This window comes from Canis lupus, chromosome 17 (genome assembly GCF_048164855.1).
Source record: "Canis lupus baileyi chromosome 17, mCanLup2.hap1, whole genome shotgun sequence".
In the NCBI taxonomy this organism is placed as follows: Eukaryota; Metazoa; Chordata; class Mammalia; order Carnivora; family Canidae; genus Canis; species Canis lupus.
In genome coordinates, this window is record NC_132854.1 from 18,568,488 (window position 1) to 18,596,124 (window position 27,637).

Genomic DNA, 27,637 nt, shown 5'->3' on the forward strand with positions numbered 1-27,637 from the left:
ATCATAAGAGTTTGAAAGGAAAACACTGAATTATGAAAGCAGCATTAAGGAACAATAACTAACTCAAGATGAAGTAGAAATCATGTGGATTATTAATTATACTAGTATATCTCACGGCTACTAGCTAGTTTGAGAGTTGTTGTGCAGGTCATAAATTCCTGGAGACTGGGGGAGAGTAATTGAATTATCTGTCTATTAGTCAGAAGGGAAAAGGAAGCTCTGGTAATTAAGGAGCTGTCACCTGCACTTCAATACTCAGAAAGCCCAGCACAAATCATCAAATAATCAATTTGTAATCACAGAGAACTGAGAACAGAGCTCTGAGAACAGAAAGACTGACATGCCTTTCAGAGAACAATTTTGTTTCATGATGAAGAGACAGGAGGGGTAGGTAAGAGGGACTTCAAGAGATAGAGGCTGCATGGAATTCAGTCATACATTTTCATCTTGAACCAGAAATTCTTTGAACTGCTGAACTCAACATAGCAGTAGAGTATATGACAGGCATGCAGTCTTTAAAATCACTTGAATTAAAATAGATTTTTGTTTCACAAATTAAATACTCCTTACGTACCACAGATATATGAGATTTTTTTTTATCTACAATCACAAAAGAATTCCACCTCTTTGGATGAGCACAAAGGTGATTTCACCCAATTTTATAGGACTGTCATAATATTGAAACAATCAGTATGGCTCTCCTATTCTTCCAGACAGCATGTCTGTGCACATAAATAATCTTATCAATCATCTCCTAAAAAATGCCTTCAGGAGAAGAAGTCTTGCCAAAATAATCACTTTGCTCTTATAATGAATGATAGACTTAGTCTCAGCTACCAATTTATCCTATTGATATGTTTGGCATAATTTCTCTAGAATGAATCCAATGAGTATTATAACCTATCGTAAGAAAGGGGAAAAACACTATTATCCCCAAATGTGGCATACACTCACTTGATATTCATTTCTTCAAAATTCAAGGGCATTATTTATCTCAAATAATGTGCAGGTCTCTGAAATGAGTATTTTATTTGAGGATTTTAGTGCTTTCACATAGTGATCATTGCTATACTTCCTATTTTCTTAAGGAGAGAGTAGCTAATAATTCAACATTGCAGCATTTATTGGGACTTGCCTTAATATTGAAGTCTTCTTAGATAAATTCACTAGTTCCGTATTTAACCATATCCATTAATGCTTTGACAAAACTATACCTAGTACAATTACTACAGAAATCCAAATTAGTTAGAAATTGAATATAAAAATAGGGCTTTCACTTAAAAAAAAGAATTATAAAAAGAAGAATAACAGCCTGTAATTCTAACATCACTGCAACATCTGTTGTCATGAAACATAAATACAATGCAAATTTTTAAAAAGCCCCTCAATACTTAAGTGTAGTAGTACTTTTCATATAACTATTCAAAAATATTCTATGCAGAACCAATATTGCTATTTTTTATTTATTCAGATCTGCTGGTAAAATACGTAATATCCTAGTTTTAACTATTTTTAATTTAATAATTATTTGAAATTACTCCACAGTAGTAGATAAAAATATGTATTGTTTTTGACTAACACCTAATATTCCATAGTGAAGACACCATAATTAACCAGATATGATGGATATTTAGATTTTAGCACTGACTTTGCATTGAAGGGAAAAAAAAATCCTGCTATATATTTATATCAAGAATTGTCTGAGCCACAAATAAAAATACAATTTAATATATATATTTTTAAAAGCCAAGTATCCATGAGGGTTTTCTCAAGGTCAAATAGAAAAGAGATACCAACCAATCAGCTTGTTTTGGAGCAATTAGGGAGTCATGTTTTGGAAGAATTAAATGAGATAATGCTTATAAAACCTTGGCTGAAGGAGAAAATAATCAGGGCTGAAATGTTCATACTAGAAGTAGCCTGGAGATGGTGCTAGAGAGCCAGCGGTGAGGTTGTCTGCTACTAGGGGAGCCAAGAGAAGGGCAAGTGGGTTGTGAACCCATGAAATTGGGATGGACCAGAAGAAATACTCTCAATGATAGGAAAATGGCAGTTAAGGTGATGAGGTACAAGGGGTGTTTCAGAGAAGACTAAGGCAAAGTGTAAGCTGTTCTCAGGAGAGTGGAGTCAAACAGTGCCCTTGGAAGTGGCTGACAGACAGGAGGGGAGAATACTCTGGAAGCAAATGAGAATAACGAAATTCACTTATTTTCTTTATTAGAACTGCGGATGCTTTGTATATAGAATTCTTGCTAAAGATGAGTTTTTTAAATTCCTAAACCATGAATGAGGTCTTAAGAAATATATGATATAGAAGAAAATATATTCATTGAGTTGAAAATACTATCCCTCTAAAAACTTTTCCCAAATCACTGATTTCCCCAACAGCATTTCGTATTATATAAACTCCAGACCAAACAGTCAAAAGAAGTAGGACAAGTTGACACTAAGGTTCTTGCAGCTCTAGAATGAGATGATATGATACAATGCAATATATTACATGTCCTTATAATATACTAAATATTTCATCAATCACCGTGGGATTCTCATTAGCCCTTGTAGAAAAATCATTAATACACAAAAAAGTTCAATTCCAGCTTGAACAAGATGAAAAGAGAAAGCAAAAGCCAAAGTATAATTTAGTTATTAGATCTAAATGGTAGAATTTTTACTGAAATGAAAGCTATAAGACCTCAAAGTTTTAGGCATACTATCAGTGCTCTGAATAAAAGCAAGAAAAATAAATTTAGAAAATACATTCTAACATCCAAAGAACATAGTGAAAAAAGAACACTAGCCATGTCAGCCAAACATTTTATTTAATTATGTTCCTGTCTTTAGTAATTTTTTTCTATAAAATCTAAGAATTTCTATGACATATTCAGATACAAACTACAAGATAACCATTTAATGTATCAGGAATATAAGCTTTAACTATAATAAATACGGTCACACAGAAATATGTAAACAGTTTTTATTATTTTAAATGTATTTAATTGGAGTATATGTTATGGTAAGCTTAATTTGCTAATGATTTTTTTTGGTTAATGATATTTTAAATAAATGTATCACTATTGTGATAACTAAACTACCTATCTTCATGCGGAGTAGGCATTTTTGTAAATCAGAAAACTTAACACCCTATCTTTCTTTTTGTAGATTTTTCAAAATAAAATATACTAAAACATTCAAATCCAAATGCAACCCAAGCCTATATTCTATACAATCACCAGCATTGGAAAATCAAAAGACCAATTTCCATCCAGTTATTATTGACCAGTGTTATACATTATGGAGAATTTAGGCCTTTCTCAAGCTCAGGAGATTACTTCAGAGTACAATCAGTTATAGGAAGCAAAGGAAAAGAAAATGTCAAAGAAATTCTAGACAATGAGGAATAAAAGGTAAAAAAATTCACTCCTGAGCTTGAGAACAATTGACAACATAAAAATGGGGCAGCCCCAGTGGCTAAGTGGTTTAATGCCGCCTTCAGCCCAGGGTGTGATTCTGGAGACCCGGGATCGAGTCCCACGTTGGGCTCCCTGCAGGGAGCCTGCTTCTCTCTCTGCCTGTGTCTCTGCCTGCCTCTCTCTCTCTCTCTCTCTCTTATGAATAAATAAATCTTTAAAAAAATGAATAATGCTTCAAACAGACACAAATGGACATACCCCCACCTTACATAGATACACACACACAAAGAGACACTTGTAGGATGGACATATTAACACCGCTGAGACCCATATTCATCTATCAGTGAATCTTTACACAGGTATTCATATTTCAATGAATTTCTTCACTTTCTAAAACTCATAAAGTTGGGATCCCTGCGTGGCGCAGCGGTTTGGCGCCTGCCTTTGGCCCAGGGTGCGATCCTGGAGACCCGGGATCGAATCCCACGTCGGGCTCCCGGTGCATGGAGCCTGCTTCTCCCTCTGCCTGTGTCTCTGCGCCTCTCTCTCTCTCTCTCTCTCTCTCTCTCACTATCATAAATAAATAAAAATTAAAAAATAAAATCTTAAAAAAAATAAATAAAACTCATAAAGTTAAACAAAAAAAATGAGCTACTAGATACAAGATGGATTGAACAGAAGTTAAATAACATTATTGAAAAAGTGGGATTGTTGGTAGGTCTGAGGTAGGTAGAACGGAAGAATGTTCAAATACCACAGAATGCTATCACATTTTTAAAATGTCAAAAAGGATCAAATCTATTTCTAACTAAAGAGACAAAATTGATGTACACTCTAACCTGTGTGGCAAAGTTAAAACTGAAGTGGTTCATTCAAGATCTGGGAAAAGAAAGCAAGGATGAAGGAGCCATTGTATTTTCACATACTACTACACATAAAATACCTTTTTACTATATCTTCCCCATTCCAGCACGGCAGCCCATCAGCAGCGGCTAATTCATTTACACAAAGCTCATCAGCCAGGCCTCCATAGAATGTCCTGTACAGTCGAAGGCTGTTGATAAATTCTCTGAATAAGAAAACAAAGAAAACAATTAAAACCAAAAATCCATAATAAATGCCAATATAAATGGTATAATTTGTTATGTGAAAATTTTAGAATGGAACTTTTTTTTTTATTTTCACCGCTTATTTTTTATAGATTTTCAATACTCTTCAAACAATCAAGATAAACACTATAGTTTTTTTTTTTTTTTTAAGAATGCTAGTGTTCAAATTTACTCTTTTGAATCCAAGTTTTCGCAGGGTATGAATTTTATATTACTCAAATCCAAGAAGTTGTGATGGGTACACACACACACACACACACACACACACACACAAACACACACACTTTTTGTAGTATCCCTAAAAGCCTTTACTAGTTGTGCCATCTAAATCACAGTGATACTAACTACTTACTTTCCTATAAATAAATGCCAGAGGCTTTTAACAAGCTAATCAATTGCTTACTAATTAAAAATTTATTAAATTTGGTTGGTTTTCCTATTTCAGTCTTCTCTTTGGTATATAACAACATAAAACATATGTCTTCACTAACTATGAGAAAACCCAGATATTTAACATATTTTAAAAGCATGAAAATATAAGTTGTTGGAAGGAATAGTATTTAATATATTAACTGTTTTTTTTCCTTCTCATGCTACATCTCTTTCCCCCATCAATTATGGGAAGGGAAAAGTCAACAAAATGTACTTTTCTTTTTAATTTAAAAAGCCAAAACTTTCAAGTTTTAAAATCAAACCTTTGAGGTCCCAAGAACTTTAGCATTTCAAAGAACTGAGCCCTAAGAATCTATAGTTCTGAACTTTTTTACATAAGCTAATATTTTGGACAATGAAATGAAAAAGCCACTAGCTTAATACAGAGGAGATGTCTTCTGGACTAGAAGACAGGGACAAGAGAAGGAAAGCAGAACAGAAGTCCACAGGTTGAGTAGTTAAAATGCAGCGATTATGAAATTGCATCCTCCACTGATATTTTAAAAATAATTTCTTTAAAAATGAGGTAAAAAAATAAAAATAAAAAAGTAAAAATGAGGTCAAAGAGGAGGAGCTCTAAATTATAGCTGAAATGACCAATTTATTAAAAAAATTAAGTGATTTTGACAGTACTGATGCTGAACTGTATTAATTTTAAAATTCTCTCTCTTAGTGGTTTTCAAAGAACTATTTGTGGAAATGGTTGGAGTTGTAAGTAACAGACTATAGGAAGGATAAATGTCATTTTCAAATATGTAAAATCTGAAATCATAGATCAGAAGTTCCCATAGCAAGTGTTTGCTGAGGATTTAACCAAATATTTAGCAAAGCTTGATCAGACATGGGATGATAACATGACTGCAGGAAGCAAAAATCAGACTTAACTTCTAACTTATATTCAATCCCCAAAAAAGTATACTATATTTTCTCACTAGCAGAGTAACCACTCATTTATAATTTTTTTTTTTTTTTTTTGAGAAGTGGGAACGGGGAGAGAGAAAAGGAGAGAAAGAATTTTAAGCAGGCTCCACACCAGTTCAGAGCTTGATGCAGGGCTTGATCTCAGGACTCTGAGAGCATGACCTGAGCTGAAATCAAGAGTCACACACTTAACAGACTGAGCCACCCAGGCACCCCTATACTTATTTATACTTTAAGTTGGTTTCCTCTACTAGAAAATAAGTGCCCCCCACCCCATGAGGGCCATATTCCTACTAACTGGAATGCATGAACAAATACCAATTCTCATGTTGCAGCTACTAAACTATAATGGATGAAGCCAACTGATTCTTTCCTAGAGGAGTGGGGTTTAATAAATGGAAAGGTGGGGGATCCCTAGGTGGCTCAGCAGTTTAGCACCTGCCTTCAGCCCACAGCATGATCCTGGAGTCCCAGGATTGAGTCCCACATCAGGCTCCCTGCATGGAGCCTGCTTCTCCCTCTGCCTGTGTCTCTGCCTCTGTCTCTCTCTCTCTCTCTCTGTGTCTCTCATGAATAAATAAATAAAACCTTTAAAAAATTTAAAAAATTAAAAAATAAATAGAAAAGTGTGTGTGTGACTCATCCTGAATTCCGTTCACTATAAATGATCATCTGTTCGGAATCAAAGAATCTTCTAGAATGAAGAGGCCTGGCACAAATGACTAGAATGTTGAAATCTCCAAATTGATACTATATAACTGAATTGATATTTCTTATGGACCTCAAACCTCCTCCTCCAATCTTGATGAATGGTGTCTTCACAATAAATAGATCATACTGAGAAAGCTTTACATCTTTCCTTCCTAGTCCTCTTTCCCAGTGCTACTCTCATTGCCTTAGTTAAAGCCCTTATCATCTCTCTGGAATGAGTGCACTAGAGTGACATACCTCTCATCCTCCAAGAAATCCACCTCTTAAAATTCAAATCTGATATCCCCTAGACTATGTTACTCACTTGCTTATAGCCATCAATGGCTCTCTAATCTCGACAGCATCAAAACCAAACTTCTTGGAGAGGCATATAAGGCACACTCTCACCTCCATTTCAGCAGCAACCCAAACCATAGTTTAGGCTTCCACAAGAATGAAAGACTTGCTGTTCCCCAAACACACCTTCCTGCCTTTGCATGAGTTTTCTCAGAAAGAATCGTGTCCTAGAAGATTTCCACTCATTCTATAAGCCAGCAGCTATCAGTTACTTGTCACAAACTACTAAACACTATTGAGTACCAAGCTCTGTGTTGGCACTATAGCTAAACAAGGCAGTCTCTACCTTCTAACAATGCACTTGCTGGTGAAAATCTACAATAATAGCACAGTTTTAATGGAGCCACATTTGAGGACAGAGAAGGAATCAGGAAATATGTACAAACAAGATACTACTTCAGTGTTTCATGCAAAAAAAAAGGCACAAGCAAAAACAACAACAAAAAACAATAAGCAAATGTAAAGAGGAAAGAGAATATTGTGTGTTCATAGTCTCATAAGCAGTTTAGCTAGTGGGGAGTGAGCTTATGGGAATTATAGTTAAAAAATAGAAAGAGGCGGCCAGTTTGTAATCAGCCTTATTGGTCATCTCAGTGCTATTCACCAGGAGAAGAAATAAAGGAAGGGAAATATAATTCTTTCAATGTTCCACACTATACTTAGGATTGCTCTTCCCTTGCTCATATTTTCATCTTTCCATGGTGCATATCACTTTCTATTCTAGCATATCATGTACTTACTTACTATGTTTTATTGTTTCTTATCTGTCTCCCACTCTAGTATAAAAGATTCAGGCAGGCAGGGACTTTCTGGTTACTTTTTTGTTTGTTTTGCTCACTAATACAGATCTTAAAACAGTTGTGAAGGCATATAGAAAGCTAGATAATCAGTAATTAAATTAATGAATGAGTTAAAACTAATTAATATTAAGCCTACTCTCAACATGTTTGGTTTGGGATTTCTTTAGAACATACAGAAAAGAGAAATCAAGTAGAATGTTACTTTCAGACTTACTATATATAACATCATCTGCGGGTCTTGCAAAATGCAGATTCAATTGGATAGTTCTGGGGTGGAGCCCAAGATTCTACTTTTCAAAGAAGCACTCAGATGATGCTGAAACTACTGGTTCAAGAACCATGAATACCATGGATGTTTGCTGTTGGATATGTAACCTTGGAATTGGGAGACTGGATGTGTAATGTGGGAGTCATTATCTCCAGAGGTGGTGACTGAAGTCATGAAAGTGGATGAAATCTCTCAGGCAAATAACAAGTAGTAAGAGAAAGTCAAAGGAACTCAGAAGTAGATAGAAATGAAGAAAGGAAGAAAATCATCAATGATAAGAGCTGTGAACATAAAAAAAAAAAAAAAGAGCTGTGAACATTAAAGAATAAGGGAATTTGAACCTAGAGAGGTTACCCAGAGTATAAAATGCCACTATGAGAGGTTACTTAAAATAATGAAAATGTCTTTCATATGTAGTCCCTCAAAAATCTGTGTGTTGAGACAAGGCTTTTAAAAAGTAAACAGGCTCAAATGAGGTCATCTGGATAGATCCTAGTTCAAAAGGACTGGTGTCCTAACAATAAGAAGAGATGGTAGGAGTGCATGCACACAGAGGAGAGGCTATCTGAGGGCACAAGGGGAAGGTGGCCATCTGCAAGCCAAAGAGAGTAACAACCTCAGGAGAAACCAAACCTGCTGACATCTTGATGTTGGATTTCTAGCTTCCAGAACTGTGAGAAAATTGATGTCTTTTGTTTAAGCCATCTGGTCTGTGGTATTTTGTTATGGTGGCCATAGAAAACTAATACAATGACGAAAGCATCTGAAATAGGGTAATGGACTTCAGATTTGCAGTATGATGAGTAGTAAAGCAAGTGAGAAATAAAGTAGAGTCCCAAAGACGAACATTAAGGGAGGAGGTGTGTGTGTATGAACATGCAAGAGATTTGAAAATATTTGTGTATGAAAGGGAAGGAGATAACAAGGGTTTATGGTTCAATAGTTTGTCCTTAAATATCCCAATTCTCGGCATTCCAAGCACAAAGCCACTCTGAAGCTAGCTTGAGTATGCGACTTGCTCTGGATTCTAGTAAATGTATGCAGGAGTGATGTATGTTCCCTCCAAGCTTAAGCTTTAAGAACCAGTGTGGTTTGCCAGCTTCTGTTTCCCTCTTCCCTGATGACTGGAAATATGTCACAGGGAGGCAGCTTTGTCACTCTGAGGCTTAAAGCCAGGGTATCTTGAGCAGCGCCCTCTGCTGGTCTACAATGTGAATAGGCTGTGGAGAAAAATGCTTTTTTTATTTTTTTTATTTATTTTTTTATTTATTTATTTTTTGTCCTGAACCAATGATAGGTTGGGGTTGTTTGCTACCATATCATAATTTAGTTTTTCTTAATTGATAAAAATATAGAAAAAGAAGATTAAAAAAAGGATAAATCACAAAATCTGAAGAGAGAGTAAGAAGTACTGAAAATAGAGTGATCACCTTTAGTACAAATTCTCTAGGAGTAAAATGACTGAAGAAAGTCTGTGGAAGTTAAGATAAAATATTGGTTTGTGAAGACAAAAACTTGAGGGGAGAGCCTACCTCAGAACTTTATATTCTGTGTTTGGAAGATTTTAGGTCACAGGAATTAAGAGTAATGTTGCAAGAAGTAACTGCATTGGAAGGCCAAGGGATTTACATTGGATACAGAAAAAATTGAGTTGGGAAATGAAGGGGATAAAGCACCAGTAGCTATAATGAGGTAAAAAAGATTTATCTACTGCCACAGAGTGAATTAATGTTGGTCCTATTATAAGAATCCATAGTTCAGTTCCCAGGTCAGTGTTTGGCCTACTACACACCATCATGCCTCTTTTTCAAGTTTTACATGAAATGTCTCAATGAATAAAATATTATATTCTTTGGATGATTCAAAATTTCACTTGCAGAAGGGTGACTATATCCATGCAATTATTTTTCTACAGTTATGAGAGTCTTTCCAGTTAAAACTAGGAACATAATACATGTAGGGAGATGCTGAAAGTTCCAGCTAATTATCCTTGAGGGGCTATGTTACCTAAGTCAGTTGTTCGCCTTAGACTTCAGACATCTTACTTAAAGGTCTTAAGAGTAACAGAAAATATTTTTAAAATATTTAAAGTATTTTTTAAAAAACAGAAAAACATTCTGTGTCGGAATATCTATTCAAAGCTTATATATATGTCAAGGCCATACACAAATTAATAATTTCTCATTTGGGCCTGCAACAGTTTAACAAATGACATCCCAGTCTAGATTTGCCCTCCCATCTTTCTTTCACTGAATGTCCCATGTTATAACAAGAATTGGCTTTTCAGCCCAATACTTCCCCTATTTTCAAACCCTAACAATTCAGGTGGCTAGCGGATCCATTCAATAAAGGCAATAGTCATGTCTTCTTTCTATCCCCAGGGTTTGGATCACAGTTTGGTACCGATAGGCCCTCAAATTCTCACTGAATTGGTCCCAGCTGTGGTCTTAGTTTTTAACAGCTTCCAGAATTAGAAGTTTCTAAAAGAAATGTGTTTTTCAAATGATAACAATAATTGAAAGCCCTTACAGGATACAGTTGACTTGGGAAACTTTTAATTAGAGGACCCTTTCCTAGATTGAGGAGAAATAGCTTCCTGGTGGCTGCACTAGAAAATGAAAAACTCGAAAGAGCAGGACCACAAGCTGTGCCAGACTACACAGGCTCAGTCGGAGTCCATATATACGCACTACTGAAATTAATATGTAGGGACACAATAATATTTAATCACACTGCTCTGCAAGATAGCTATCATAATTAATACCTCACGGATAGACTGTGTAACAAAAACAGAAACAAGACTGAGATCGTCTGCTCCAGTGACTCTCTGTTATAAGCGCATACTGTCATCACCAAGGAAATGTTTAAACATATGTATATTTAGATTTCTCCCTCACTCAGATGTATTGGTCTGGAGTGGGATCTGAGTACTTCTGAAAGCTTTCTATAAGATCCAAATGGGTGGCCAGGGTTGAGGACCTATGAGTTAGTCCAATTCTCTTATTTTGAAACTAAGGAAAAGCAAAAATCAGAGAAGGTAAAAACATGTGAAAAGCAAGGATGTTATTTACTCAGGAATTTATTTGTAGGGCCTTGACATCTTTGTCTCACTAATTAATTAACTAAATAATTAATGAATAAACACGCCATCACTCCACCATGTCAGGCTGATATTGAATATTTGATAAATCAAAGTTGAATGAATCTTTATATAGAAGAATATTTCCATCTGTTTAAAAAATCGTGTTAACAAGAACACGACTGGCAGATTGTTAGACCAGAAAACATGGATATATATCACTTCTTTCTGCCAAAATCTGCACTTAGATGACAATATGTTTAAACAGGATTCATCTGTATATTTCTACAAGTCTGAAAGGTCTGGTGCAGGACACAGGGAACAGGGCAAATTCTGCTCCCTGGCTAATGAGCAGCTTTGTCCACTGTGCTAGCACAGTAAGGAGAAAAAAGCCTGTAGCACAATTGATCATTCATAGCTTGCAGCCTTGTTTGCCCTGAGCATACTAAAGGCAAGGGAGAAACATGGACCAGCATAGTTATTGCTTCATTGCTTCCCATGCCCTTGAGGCCAGCAGCGCCAGAAAGGTCTCCTGATGTATCACGTGATAAAAAAAAAAAGTATGAAAGGAAAGGCAACTCACCCTGAAGTGTCATTTATAGTTTGGTTGACCTAGGAATGCCTAGTTACTACTATAAAACTGAACAACTCTTCTGATTGGCTGGACCATCATAATTGACTTTAGTCATTTTTAATGATGAAAGTAACGTATCTTTTCATTACTAGTACAATGAATAAAAGGCACATGAAGCACAAGTTAGTATCTGTGCCTCCAGAATGTGTCCATCCCTCCCTCCTGAGGTAACCAATGTTAGCAACCTAGTATGCTTTCTTCCTTTCTCTGTGTGCATTCTAACTTCTAACATGTAACCAAAAACAGATAGACAGGTAGACAGAGATAAAGAGAGACATAGTGACGGTTTGGTTTTATAAAACTGGAACCAAGGGGCACTTGGGTGGCTCAGTGGTTCAGCATCTGCCTTCGGCCCAGGTCATGATCCTGAGGTCCTGGGATCGAGTTCTGCATTGGGCTCCCCACGAGGAGCCTGCTTCTCCCTCTGCCTGTGTCCCTGCCTCTCTCTCTATGTCTTTCATGAATAAATAAACAAAAAAATCTTTAAAACAAAACAAAAATGGAACCCAGCTATACACATGTACACTTAGTTGGCTTTTGCACTTGTCAATAGATCATGAACCCATTCAGATGAATGAATCTTTGTCTTATTTATTTCAATATAGCTATGTTCCATAATCTGAATACAGCAACTCCAAATATTCCACTAACCTAATTACATTTTAATTAATAAGTCTGATAGGTTCCTTATACGTGTGGCTTAAAGAGTGGCAACCACATGTTTCAAACTTTGCTGATCTCCTAGGGAGCTGTTTTTACTTAAGCATATGGATCTGATTTTACATTTGATTTTGCATTTCATTTCATTAAATGTTGCTGAACACAGAGCTATATTCACAAGCGTACCTCCCAATCTCATGTCTTTATCTAGCAGAATTTGTTTCAATTTTAAAACATTTATAAACTGTCACTTCCTCTCCTTGTTTCCCATTGAACACAGTATAAAAGAGACGATTTCTAATTTTGACCAAAACTAATTACCTGGAAAAGTACTGGAGAAGAATCTTATTTTCAAATGAAACTTCTCTGTGGAATGTTTCAGACTACACGTTCCTTTATTTAATGACGTGTATTGATTTTTTTTATCCCTAAAGTCAGTCCACAAATAATATAGAACCTAAATTAAAAGCAGTGCCTCCCATACTGTTTGAAAATATCTGTAGAACAAAGGTCAAATGCGCAGTTTGCTAGTTAATGGCCTGAGGCAAAGTTAAGGTTAATGTGGCACTAATGAGCGGGCTCAAGCCTGTAGAGATGTCTGACCACAGTTGTCAAACAGTAGACATTTAAAATGTCAGTCTCCTGCTCAGCAGAGGAAATATATAATTACACATTTCCAGATAAGAGCTATTTTCTCTTGCATTTCTGAATCTCTATTTAATAAGTTTATTTTATTCTCAACCAAGTCATTCTTTGTGACAAAATATTTTTATAATCTTCAAAACAGAAAAATATTTATATTTCTCTTCTACAGCAATAACAGCTCTTGCTGTAAATGCTTGAAAGTAATTAAATTTATACAGATTGGCTCGAGGGAGAACTGAAATCTAGTTTCCTGGCCCCTTTCCATAGACTTTGCGACACATGGAGAGATGGGTGGAAAGGGTGAATATGACACTGAGAAGCAATGCAATATGTGGCACCGTTTATCACAAATGTAAATGTGTTGTAAGCACATTGCATTCTTATTTGCTTAAAAAGAAAAAAAAACCCTATTTTTCCTAAAAGAGTAACTCAGGGTGTACTCCCTGAACCCCACCTGAACCCACTGTTTGTTAGGGAGGCTTTGACTGAGGATCTCTACCATTCTCAAAGAGAAGGATTTTTTTTTTCTCCTTGTAGGGAGTCTTCTTATTCATGCAACATCATTTCCCTTCCTTAGAAGATTTACTGTGCTTTCTCAACAAAGCGGAAGGGGTTAAGATGGGCAGAGGGCTGGGAGCACCAAGGGAAGGAATGGAAAGAAGATATGGAAAGGAGCCCTGGAGATATGCTAATATCCTCAGATAACTCTGCAGAGGATTCTTTTTGACATGGTCTCTGTGTTTAATGCACTGCGCTCTAGTTCTGAGCATGAGGTTCAGAGCCATCTATACAAGACACCTCCAGTCCTCACTTTTCACTAATGCTCCAAACTCAACACATTGCCATTTAATGTCCCAGTAAAAAGCACCCTTTCTGAAAGCATCCTCCTTTAAAAAGAGTGATTTAAACCTGATGTCAAAACTAGGTTTTCAAAACTAACTCTCATCTCATTTTCCATGTTGTAAAAATGTACCTCAAAAAGCACCGACTGTTCTCCATTAAAAAGGACTTTAAACAAAGATCTTAACTCATTTACAAAAATAAACACAAGGCCACATGTCCAATATTTAAATAAGTCAGATAGTATTAAGGAAATTGAGCAACCAGCCCAAAAGAGATGAGACATAATTTGTCCTACCTTATAATTTTTGTTCATTTTGAGAAAAATAGGCAATTATTTGTTCAGTTCTACTGGTTTCAGGAAGCATGCTATTGATTTTTCAACAGAAAAAAAATGTCTAGGACATGATTGGGTTAAGACCCACAAGAAGATTAAATCAGACATTTGCAAATCTAATGATTCTAGTATACTTCCTTAATATCAAGAATCATAAATGAGTGCCTATATCTTGAGATTCAGCATTTTAGGTCAAATCTTGAATGTCACTCTCTTTTGTAGTAAAATATTTTCTGTGGTTATTAACATTTTAACTATAAACTCCCTGACTTGGAGGATATAAGAACATATTTTGTACAATATTTTCCTCTCTCAACATGAGCAGAAAACTAATAAAAAACCCTTCCCTTTAATAGTCTGCCAATAAATGGGCTTCTTCCTCATGCTTGCTTTGTGTGTGTGTGTGTTCTTCATTTTGTGATTTCAATCACCTATTCCTGGTCACTGCTATCCACTAACCCAACTGATTGATGGACAATATATGTCTGGAATACATTGCTCTTGCTTGCATCTTTGGTTTTTGTGTGTCTCTCAGTGTAAATACTTGTGTTCCTAAACTCTGGGATAAATATGGGCTTTAAGGTTAGCAAAATCTATAATTAAAAGGGCTCAGAGAAAATGAGTTACTTTTGTCTTCATTTTTGTTCCTATTCTTCTGGTAATCTTCATTCTAGATAGAAATTGTTCTTGAATGTGACATGTAACCCTAGTGCTATTTCGGGTGGCAGAGAATATTACTGACTAGAGCTGAGTCATGTATAATTACCTTTGCTCAAGTAGGATATCTAAAATATTGTCCATGTGATGGGAATGATAATAATACTTCCATCACGATCATTCATATATCTGTTTGTTTGTATAAGGCTTAGCTTACATCAGAAAATTAGACAAACCAAATACAGTGAAGATGACAAATCCTTCGAATTTACTCAATTCATGGGACCCCAAAGTCGAAGTTCACATGTCTAACAGGATTCTTGCTGCAGAGGGTAAAATCAACACAGCAAAAGGAACAACTTAGACCTCTTGATCTTCAAAGTTATCAAACAGAATAAAGCATATTTTTGAGAGGAAACCTTAATTTGAAAGCCTATATTATAAACCTAAATGAAAAGAATCATCCTGAAACTACCTTTGAACTTTCATTCGGTTGCCCTTCCAAGCAAAAAGTTCCACATATGATTCTAGAGATCATGGTGTGCCCTGGAAGTGGTTGATATACATTTGTGTCTTGGACTGAAGATGAAAAACAAAAAAACCAACAAAGTAAAAATAGTGCCTCCATCAAATGATATAATCCACCCTAGAAACACATTTCTCCTGTTTTGAGGACAATTGTGGAGGAATTGACAGCTCTGTCATTTACCTTAAACATGCAATGGGATAAAAATATAAAGATCCTATTCCCTATTTTCCCATATTATCTATATTCATCATTTAGACACTGCCAATGTCACTGATAGATTTAAACTGGTGGGAATGTTTTTTGCTCTGCAAACCGAGTGGAAGAAAGTGTTTAGTACTCCTGTTGTAGACTGAGAACCCATGATGCTTCTACATACAATGAATTCTGCTACTTTAGTAAAAGAAATGAGCCTCACTTGTCATCCTGATTTAGGTCCCATAGATTCTGCTAAAAATTCTGGAATTGTTTTTATACACTCCTACAAAAATCATCAATTTCAGTATGACATGACTTTAAATCTTCCTTACCTCTTCAAAACTTGAGTGGAGAAAAAAATGAGAACTGAATTTGAAGTTTTTTTTTCAACTCTGCATATGTTTACTGACTTTCCAAATGCAAAAAGAAGTTTTTCACTTTTTTTAAGGAGGAAAAAGGAAAGAAAACATATTCTCAGGTAGAACAGACAGGGATAATTTCATTCACAGTTTGGTTTTCTTAGTCGGGAGATATTTTGAGCCATATAAATAGAATAACCTTAGAGTCACAATGATAAACACCACTGAAAAGCTAGCTCATTAGGCAAAGCCGCTACCGGGAAATAGGTTTTTGGAGAATCAGTTTGAGAACTGTCGAATTTTAAGGTCATTCTTCCTATGGTTGAGGAAAAATATGTATATTTTTTTATTCTTTTTGTAGTGAGAAATCTGAGGAGACTTATTTCTACTCACATTATCTTAAAGTTGAGGCCCCCAATATGACAGATGTTGCAAATTAACTTCAGGACCAAGGCATTATTCAGGACCATCGACATAACTTCGAAGAGTTTAGAACAAATCTCACAATCCCTGTTGTAAAACTATGTCCATCTAAGCAAATAAGTTGTGAGTTCTAATTGCAGCCAGTGATAGCTATACAAATCTGCTTTTTATAATTTTCAATAATTGCTACTACCATCACAACAAAAAGAGTGTCTGTTAGATACCCAACACGTACACATAGCCACATCTAAGACCAACCACGATTTCAACTTCTAGTCCAGACCTTTAGTACAAATACTGCTTACTGTTAGTTTAATCATTCATTGTTTGGATTTAGTTTCAGATCAGTCATGAAATGGTCACTAATTTTTCCATGAACATCTACAAAATAAGATCAAACCTCATCTTTAAAGGTTTTATTTTTAATATTAATTTTAACTGGAGCAAATTGCTTTTCAATACAACACAATTTTGCATGTATTTGTTTATGAACTTTCTTTTTCTGGGAAGTTTTTAGCAGATTCTCAGTGGGATACGTGACCTGCAAAGGTTAAGCACCACTAGCCTAAACTTTTGCCATATGTTTGTTCTGCCTTCTGGCATTCCTTCTTCCTGTGTGCCTGGTTTTTGACCCCCTGGGGTCCTGCTTTTCATTATTCACACAGGTCTTGACACTGGCCTGCCTGGGAGCAACCCTTTCCTCAGCCTTGCTCTGGCCTGGCCTCTTGCCCCCTATCCAAAGCCTTGCCTTGGCCTTCCCTGCCTGGGGTACCTTCGCTCCCACCACTCACCAAGCACTGTTTTAAATTAACCAGAAATGTTCTCATTGAAGGGAACATGACTTTTATTTTAGTAAATTAAACTTACAGGTAATCAATAATAATGGCACCTCAAAGAAGCACTAACTTCCTTTTAGGAAATAGATTGGAAATTGCTTTCTCCAGTCCTATAAATGATATTAAATTTTTCTCTGAGTTGACTTTTTCCTGACCTATGGATATTTTCATCCATATAGTTTATATACACACAATTCATCATTAAGCCCAGGGTGTCAATACTGATTTAACCACGTAAACACATACCCCAAACACACACATCAAGAATTTTAAACATTAATTAATTTTAGTGTCACCAAGGAAGTGTTGTGCTAAATCAGGTTTGACTAAGTAGATATAAATTTATGTATTTTATGCTAACTGATCCTTATGTAATATGAACCTATTCCAGCTATCTTGGCAATAATCTGAAATAATATTAAGTGTTCTTCACTCAGATTGTGTTTAAAAGTTTTTCCTCTGCCTAAGTAATTATTTTAATCACTACACTGTGTTCTTTTGCAATGTACAGGGTAAAAATTAATTTGCTTTCATGGATAGACACATCCTGAAACAGGACATGCCCTGACTCATTCCCCTCTTTCAACTGAGCAATTTCAAGTGTCCTTTTTCGTTCCCATTCTCAATAAATAAAATTGTTCATGTTCAAGCTGTAAAATTCCTACTCAAATCAAGATTTAATAAGCACATTAGAATAAAATGGAGCTGCCTGATGATACAATATTCCATTAAGTTCTAAAAAAAAAAATTCAGAAAAACAAAACTCATAAAACAATTTAAATTACATTTTGTCTCCAACATTAAAAATCCCGTATTTCCAAAAACTTCTCCTTTCCCCACCTTCACATCCAAATCCTCTCCTATATCAAAAATATTTTATTTTTACTAAGCATCTAGGACGGTCTCTATTACCCCAATGCACAGCCATGCATGCAGCCAATCCCCTTAATTGGCGCATTCTTAAATGAGAGGTTTGGCTAATTGGAATGCTTGCTGCAGAACAGATGGGGCACTGGTGTTGAGACTCTGTCTTAATTTATTGTCCTGGGGTTTTCCTAATTACCCACTTAATTGGCACAGCCACACCACTTTGAAATAATAATGTACCGCTAATTATCACCGATTTAAGCTTGCTAATAGCTTATTTTTACCAGCTAACTTCAAGAAATCAAGCAGAGAGCAGGAACTGCCACAGGGAAATCACTGCCTGGGCTGGTTTAGACAGCTACATAAGTGTGGTGTCCTTTACAGCTGTGCTGATTTGGTTTCTGCCCAAAAAGACTACATAGTGATGCTTTTCTAGATGTTTAAAGGAACCGTGGCTCTTCCTTGACTTCTTCAACTTTCAGGGGACCTTTGAAACTGGTATGTATCAATAACTCAAAGTCTCAAATCAGCTCATTATTAGCATTCTTACATAAACAGAAAAAAGTGGGGGAGACTGAACTAGTACAATCACATTTCCAAAATATAATCAAAATAATCCAATGCCATCGTTTCACTTCCCTCCTTCCAAGCTAAAAGACTGACATACTCTATATTCAGGCTTAGCACAACTCTTAGACCCAAGGACACATTTGGACATCCTTCTTCAAATGCTAGAAATAGAGCAAAAACAAGATAAGGCATGAAACAGGAGGGTCCTGTCCTCTTTTGAAGTGAGTATAAAGGAGGAAGGGAGAGAAAGAAAATGTACAAGGGAGTTGTAAACTTGGGAATTTATAGAGAAATGTCTATATTTAGGATAAGATACTATACTTTCTGCCTTTGTTTATGTTTATTCTGCAGCTGTTTTAGGTACTTTTTTCAGACTAGGTCAGATTCCCCAGAGGCAGTATCTCAGACAGGAATTCGGATGCAGATGATTCATTGAGGTAGTGCTCTTAAGAGAAAGGTAGTGAGGGAAGTAGGATAGAGTGGGCAGGGAGAAGGTAAGTCGGGTTGTGGTCTCAGCTGCAGCCAGATTGCACAGGAAGATGGAAGCATGAACCGCATCACATATCTGGCCCCATCACGTTGAATGAGAGCAAACCTTTGATCTTCCATGTCAGCCGGGTACTGCTTATGAGCCTCTGCCAAGGGGGATGAGGCAGGTGGGAGGTTAACCCCCTCTTTCAGGTGAATGAGATGGCGGGTAGTCCTCCTCCACATGGCATAGAACTGATTGTGTAACATGTAGGATATTGCAGAAATGACAGTGGGGACTTCCAAGGCTAGATCATAAAAACACTGCAGCCTCTGCCTTTCTCTCTCTCTCAGATTGTCTTGAGGAAAAGATGCTACTGAAGCCACTGTGACAAGAAAGTGAGGCCTCCTACCAACTGCTCTGTAAGTGTGCCATCTTGGAAGATGATATCCAGTCCCACTCAAGCCTTCAGAGGATTGCAGCCTCACCTGGCCTTGACAGCAATCACCCTAAGAGACTAGAGCCCAAACCCTACAGCCAAGCAGCTCCCAAATTCCCCACCCACAGAAAATTGCATAATAAATGGTCGTTGTTGCTTTAAGTTGCTATGTTTTGGAATGACTTGTTAAATAGCAATAGATAATGAATATAGATGGCTCCAATTTGTTGAGTGCAATTCCCCAGAGAATAGGGCAGCTGTGCATTATATCAGCAAGGAGAGATCAGCCATGAGGCAGGTAAAATGGACAGGAAAAGGGATGTGACTAGGGTGCCAGCAGCATCTACCACTGTAGTCACCTCTCCAGTGAAATATTTCCATTAAACCTCCCATATGACTTACAATGTCATGTCATGAACTTAATTATGGACATTTATATTTTTAAAAATGATAGCTGGCAACAACCTAGAATTCTGGACCTCATAACAATATTCTTAAAAAATGAAGATGTGTTCACATAAAGGCTGAGAGAATTCATCACCAGTAATAAGCAATGAAAAATATACTAAGGCTAAATAAAACAAAATGATTTTAGATGGACACATGGAATTACAAAAGCACCAGAAAGAATAAAATATGAGTTATTATATAAGTAAATATTGACTATTTAAAAACAATATCTCAGAAGTTGTTAAAATGTTGTTAGAAGTAGGGTATTTTTAGAAATAGAGTTGTGGAACATAAGGATAATGAGGATGCTAGAGTGGCTCAGTGGTTGAGCATCTGCCTTGGGCTCAGGTTGTGACCCTGGAGTCCTGGGATCGAGTCCCACATCGGGCTCCCTGCATGGAGCCTGCTTCTCCCTCTGCCTGTGTCTTGCTTCTCTCTTTGTGTCTCTCATGAATAAATAAATAAAATTTAAAAAAAAAAGAAAAGGATAATGGAATGAAACATTTTTAAAGTTCTTACATTATCCATTGATTGGTGAATGGATAAAAAATATGTGGTGCGTGTATATGTTTGTGTGTGTGTGTATATATATATATATATTCCATCATATATATATATGATTCAGCCACAAAAAATGAAATCTTGCCATTTTTAACAACATGAATGGAATTAGGGAGTATAATGCTAAATGAAATAAGCCAGTCAGAGAATGACAAATATCATATGATTTCACTTATATGTGGAATTTAAGAAACAAAACAAATGAACAAAAGGGGAAAAAAAAAGAGAGAGAGAGAGAGACAAATGAAGAAATAGACTTTTAACTATAGAGAACAAACTGATGGCTACAAGATGGTGTAGAGATTACTAACATAAATAAATAAATTTTAAATAACATTTTTTATAAGATATACCACGAAAGAAATTAAGTCTAAAGATTTATTTATTCATTTTTAGGAAGAGAGAGCGAAGCAAGAGCAGGAGCATAGAGCCTGCTGAGCATAGAGCCCAACCCAGGACTCAATCTCTCTACCCTGAGATCATGACCTGAGCTGAAATCAAGATTTGGAGGCTTAACTGACTGTGCCACCCAGGTGCCCCTGATGAAACTAACTGAAGTAAACTATGCTAATATAATTTTAAAAGACTATAACTTATTTATATGTTAAGATGAATTTTAAATTGTTAAACATAAAACAGTTTATATCTCCATTTACATTGGCAAAACAACTGATGCATTTTATAATTTCTATTTTTCAGCTACTAGAGCAATTATTTTTAGAGAAATTGGTGTGGATTTATGTTGTTGTTTCATTGCTTTTTTTTTTAAATAGTTTTAAATTGGTTTAAATTTACCAATAGTAGTTTCTATTAGAGACATTCTCATGGGAATTGCCCAAGGTAAATAAAGAAAACCTAAGAAACACTGCCATGGATACAATGCTAACTTATAAAAACTAACTCAGAAGATGTTAATTTTTTCTAACCTTGCTATTTCATGAATTGCACAAAACAGCAGTCAATGATTTGGATGGCCTGACTGGAAACTCATTTTTTCCTCATCTATTTTTTTTTTTTTTACAGTACACTTTCATTTTGTTCTAATTATTTTTTTAAGATATTTATTTATTTATTTACTTATTTATGAGAGACAGAGAGAGAGAGAGAGAGAGAGAGAGAGAGGCAGAGACACAGGCAGAGGGAGAAGCAGGCTCTATGCAGGGAGCCTGACGTGGGACTCAATCCTGGGTCTCCAGGATCACACCCTGGGCTGAATGCGGTGCTAAACCGCTGAGCCACCCAGGCTGCCCCATTTAGTTCTATTTATTGAGTTATAGCTGTTGACCCAAGTCAACAGCTCTCTTCAGAAAATTACATTTTATCTCTATCTGAATAATCACTGTATCTACTATCATCATAATGAAAAATTATGCATGTGAAATGGCAAAAAAAAAGATTATTTAAAAATTTAGTATCATTACCTCTCATGAAAATTTTGACTGAAGGAGTTTTAACTATTTTTCTACTAGGAAAAGAGGATATTAAAAAAACACTTTTCATCTAAAGTTTAAAATAATAGGGTATATATGTATGTTTATTTATAGGTATGCAAAGATAAACACACACGTATTTTCCAAGATACAGAGAGCTAAACATACTCCTCAATCCCTGGCATACTATCATAACTTATTATTGAAATAGAATTTTTTTATAAATACTCAGTCTTAAAAAATAATAATAAATAAATAAATACTCAGTCTTACATGTTTATTTTTTATTTTTTTAGTCTTACATGTTTAATATAAGTACTTTGCCATATCTTTTCCTTGAAAAATATATACTGATTTTTACATTTTTGTTTTTTAATTTATAAAAATGGTATTGCAGTATTCTCATTCTGTTTAATACTTTTTTTTTTCTCTTTAATCATATTTTTTGATGGCTGAAAATACTTTCTCTCCTTCTGACTCCTAATGGTCCAAAGTAATATATTTTATTTTTCCATTTTTCTTATTATGGTCATATAACATGCCTCTAACTCTCAGCTACCACAGATACTCAAGAATTCTCCTTGTGAATATGAGAAAGAGTTTCTTGAGATACATCCTAAGAAAGCAGGCAAGTGCATAGACTAAATGAGTTTTACAAAGTACAGCAAAGTTCTTGCTAACCACATGACTGTTCACATAGAAAATCCAATCTCATCAACAGACCATCCATTAGAATAGAGTTCAGAAAAGTAGGCATATATAGTATTATAAACATATCTTTGTCTGAATCTGTCTATTCAATATTCACCTCATTTGCTTGGCTGGTCTGTGTACACTGAGGTAGGCTTGGAGAATGTTTTGGATTATCATAACCTGAGTCAGAGGATGACTCCAATTATATCTTCCTTTGTATGTGGTATCTGTTAGAGCAAATCAAAACATGTACTGCCACCTGCTATCTAGCTAACAATTTGGCAAATCCTTTTTTCTCTCTTTATCAATTAGTAAGGATAATTAGAAATATTTCACTTTCAGCTGGTAAGAATGTCTTCACTGATAGACCTCAGGGCAATTCTCCCACTCCATGACAGACAGGAGCCTTGATCATTTGGACATCCTACAGGACTCCATGCTGATAATAAAATATTGATCACATCATCCTAGTTGCCTCAGTAGACATGTGCATGCCTCTGGTGGGGAAAAATATTGACATTTCAAGGGCTTGACAATTCAGCTGGGTTTGTAAATGTCCAGTAGTCTGATCTTATTGGGATATTCTTCTAATGTAAAGGGCAAACTTCTGTATTATGATGACCTAGTACTCAGGAGGAGGCATAATGCTTTTTAGGTCCTTTTGCATATTAGAGAAAACACAATACACACTTAAGTGTGTTGCTATAACCCATTTATAAAATAGCCCCAAGGAGCTTTTATATGAGAAAGAAAAGTCTGTAGGTTGGCGTTTCACAAACTGTTCTGATGTTCAGTCCATATTGACCCAGTTCATCCATTCAGTGCTGCCTGAAGTACCAGTAGCAAATGAAGATGCTCTACAGAGATTCTGGAAAGTCCTGTAAAGTCCTAATAGTATAGACATCAAGGATTTTGAGCTAAAGTCATGCCTGCTTTTGCTTAACACTGTTTTTGCTTGGTTGGTTGGTTGGTTGGTTGGTTGGGTTGGTTGGGTTGGTTGGTTTGCAAATGGGCTCTGTCAGAAACTACACACTCGGGATGCCTGGATGGCTCAGCAGTTGAGCTCTGCTTTCGGCTCAGGGCCTGATCCTGGAGTTCAGGGATTGAGTCCCACATCAGGCTCCCTGAGGGACTCTGCCTATGTATCTGCCTCTCTGTGTGTCTCTCATTGATAAATAAAGAAAATCTTTAAAAAAAAAAAAGAAACTACACACTTGACCATGAGATAGCAAGTGACACTGCAATCTGAGATGCCCACAATGAACTAATTGCTATCTGGTCTGCCAGGCTATGAGATCAGGCTTATATAGAAGCAATACATCATCAAGTGGAAGCTGATCTATTGAAAATCAGGCTCAAGTGGGTGGAAAAAGAACAAGTAAAAAGCAGAAAGTAGCTCAAACTCACTCAGCACCTACTCTGCTACATTTCCCCAGCTATTTCATTTGAAATTTATGACCTCATGGGGAATTATCAGTGATGAAGGATAAATAAAATTCAGGTCTAGTTTATGGATACAGAAAAATAAATAAAATGTAGGAGTAGTTTATGGATAGGTCTGCACTATATGTAATACTTATGTATGTAGGTATTAAGCAGAAGTATACTGGAATAGCATTTAAGTTCCATTTAGGAGTGGCAATAAAAAATGTGTAGGAATAAATTGCATAAGTGGCCTCATGTATAATAGCTCTGGTTGTTCACTTTGTGTGGCATGAAAATGGTCTGTGACAGACTTACTCTGGTTCATTGGGCAATGGCTAGTGGTGGCTGGCTGGTTAGTGACATAGAAATACATGAGTTTGCAAGATTGGCAACAAGGAGGTCAATTTGGTGGCTGGACAGATACTTACAAAATTAGCTATTCATATGAGCCCCCCATTGTTCCTGAGACCTTTAACATGTGTTGGGTTTTGCTTTGTCTTTCCAACAACTGAGTTGTTCTGGTGGTGAAACAAACATGACCTTTAAGAACTTAAGATCTTCCTTAGCTAGGTTTTATTATAAGAACCACTTTATACTATACCCCGCCACTATATGCTCTACACTAGCCAAAGCACATTAATTTCTCAAATACGAGAAAAGACTGCTGATCATTATAGATGTTTAGAGGAAAAAAGAACAGCTACTTTACATGCAAACAAAGTGCTAATTCTTTTGAGCTGCAGTGAATAGCCAGCAATAGCCCAGATCTTTATTCCAAATTATAGTCCATCTGAGAAGAGAATGAGGCAATTAGGAACACTGTCCCAAAAGGAAAGAAACAGATTTTACATTATAGAGAGTAAAGCTATGTAACATACTGAATTTGCCATAAAGTATTATTAGAAATAACTATTTGAGTTAATAAATGAATATAGAATTCTGAATTTCAATTCAATTCAAAAACACCCACTGAGAATCTAGTATTTGCCAGAACATACACTGGTCAACAGAACACAAAAATAAATAAAATAATAGCTTCCTTCAGTTTTAAGAGTTTTTCAGTATGACTGCCAGTTATCCAGCAGAGATATTAATGAAGGCTTTAATTTAACATGTGAAACAAGGATGGGAAGAGTGATAGAAATGTGAGTTATAGAAGCAAGCCATTCAATGCTTATCATTTGGAATCAACAAATAGCCATTTTCAGTATTCCAGATAAAAGAGACATTATCTAACCATTTTCTAACAGATGCTTAGCATACAGTAATACTGATTTCATCATTTATGTGAATATTGTGTCTTCATTGTCCAATACAGTAGCTATATGTAGAATTTAGGCTAAAATTAATTAAAATTAAAAATTCAATCATCAGTCACAATAGCCATATTTTAAACTATTTTTTATTTTATTATAGTAAGATCTAACAACTTAAAATGTGAAGGGTACAATATTTTATTGTTGGTCACAGGGAGAGGGAAATAGAGAAGTATTAATTAATGCCCATAAAGTTTCAGTTAAGTAAGATCAAGTAAGTCCTAGAGATCTGCTGTACAACATTGTACGCAGCCATATTTTAAGTGCATAATGACCATATGTGCCTATTGCCTGCCATATTGTATTATAGCAAGTGTCTCTTATCACAAAAAGCTTATTAATTGGTCTCATAAGTTGCACTTATATTCCTAATTAAGTGAATAGGAGCAATCACTGAATTTTAAAAGTAATTAATAGTAATCTTTTTTTCTTCAATAGTGTATTTTGTTCTACTTAATTGAATACATTCTATTCTGTTGAAAATTAATGGCTTACTTTCTCTTCTCTTTCTGGTTGTAAAACAAATGTCTTACTTTCTTCCGTTGGCAAGTGTCTCTTCATCATTCCTAGGAGAGATCTTCATCCCATGCTTCTCTTTGCTTCCATCAAAAGAACAACGGGGGCTTTGTGTAGCTGTTCTGATTGGACGGCCACAAATCTTACTGACCTTTCAAATAGAAAATATTAAAAAACAGTTAGAAACCATCCTCCATTCTACCTGAGAATATAATGTTTGCTCGAATCTGAAACAATGGCATGTTCTTACTTATACCTCAATAGTAACTTTTAAGGCATAGAATGTTTTTCAACTTTTCAGAAGGGGAATTAAATTATCTATATAAAATGTCAACCATGATAAATTGATACTATGCATATTTATACATTTTGCATGTATACATATGCAGAACACATGAAGAAAATATACATGCAGAATCAGAGAACTATATTAATAAACTTGCTTGCTTCTATATCTATAAATAAGATTACTTAACCAAGATAGATATTATTTATGGTTTACATTCAATTTATGACAATCATAATCATATAATTGTATTGGTATTTTAAATGAAGTAATTTGCTATTGAATATGTGGTCTGAGGAAACAACAAATGGTGAGGATGTGGAGAAAGGGGAACTCTTTTGCACTGTTGGTGGGAATGCTGGTGTAGCCACTCTGGAAAACAGTGTAGAGGTTCCTCAAGAGGTTCCTCTATTTTCCTAAAAAATAGAACTACCGGGGATCCCTGGGTGGCGCAGTGGTTTGGTGCCTGCCTTTGGCCCAGGGCACGATCCTGGAGACCCGGGATCGAATCCCACATCGGGCTCCCAGTGCATGGAGCCTGCTTCTCCCTCTGCCTGTGTCTCTGCCTCTCTCTCTCTCTCTCTCTGTGACTATCATAAATAAATAAAAAAAAATTTAAAAAAATATTAAAAAAAATAGAACTACCCAAAAACCCAGCAATTACACTATGCATATTTGTCCCAAAGATACAGATGTAGTGAAATGATAGGACACCTACACCCCAATGTTCGTAGCAGCAATGTCCACAATAGCCAACTGAGGAAGGAGCCATGATGTCCTGTGACAGACGAATGGATAAAGAAAATGTGGTGTATATATATCCAATGGAATATTACTCAGCCATCAGAAAGGATAAATATCTACCATTTACATTGATGTGGATGGAACTGGAGGGTATTGTGCTGAGTGAAATAACTCAATTGGAGGAAGACAATTATCATATGGTTTCAATCATATGTGGAAAATAAGAAATAGTGAAAGGGATCATAAGAGAAATGAGGAAAACTGAGTGGGGAAAATTAGAGAGGAAGTCAAACCATGAGAGACTCCTAATGCTGGGAAACAAACAAAGGGTTGCAGAAGGAGAGGTGGGTGGGGAGATAGGGTAACTGGGTGATGGGAATTAAGGAAGGCACATGATGAGATGAGCACTGGGTGTTATATGTTGGCAAATTGAATTTAAATTAAAAAAAAGAATATGCAGTCTGTTTCTAAATGAGTTCTAAGAGTGGTTTTCTTCTTAAGGTCCTTTCTTAGAAATAATAATAGATATGTTTGTATAAAGATCTCATTTTGTAATAGTTCTTTATCTTCTTCCTATATTTTGAAAGTGTTAGTATAGTTATTTTTTAAAATAATTATCCAAATTAAAAATTCATTAAAAAACTCATCTAGCTTAAGATCTTTATATAGTTTACATAACTATCATTGAAA

The 27,637-nt window shown here is 35.7% G+C and overlaps 1 protein-coding gene across 6 annotated transcripts in view; it reads right to left on the reverse strand.

The window, feature by feature from the left end:
• Window positions 1-27,637, reverse strand: part of GPC5 (glypican 5) — a 1,343,507-nt gene that overhangs the window by 1,011,819 nt on the left and 304,051 nt on the right. For all 6 annotated transcript variants that reach the window (XR_012009862.1, XM_072782622.1, XM_072782624.1 and 3 more), the window contains exons 4-5: window positions 25,935-26,068; window positions 4,354-4,479 (exon numbers count right to left, since the gene is read on the reverse strand). Coding sequence is in view for 5 of the 6 variants with exons in the window: in XM_072782622.1 (XP_072638723.1) it covers window positions 4,354-4,479; window positions 25,935-26,068 (260 nt within the window). In the remaining variant the exon portion in view is untranslated. The remainder of the gene's footprint in view (window positions 1-4,353; window positions 4,480-25,934; window positions 26,069-27,637) is intronic.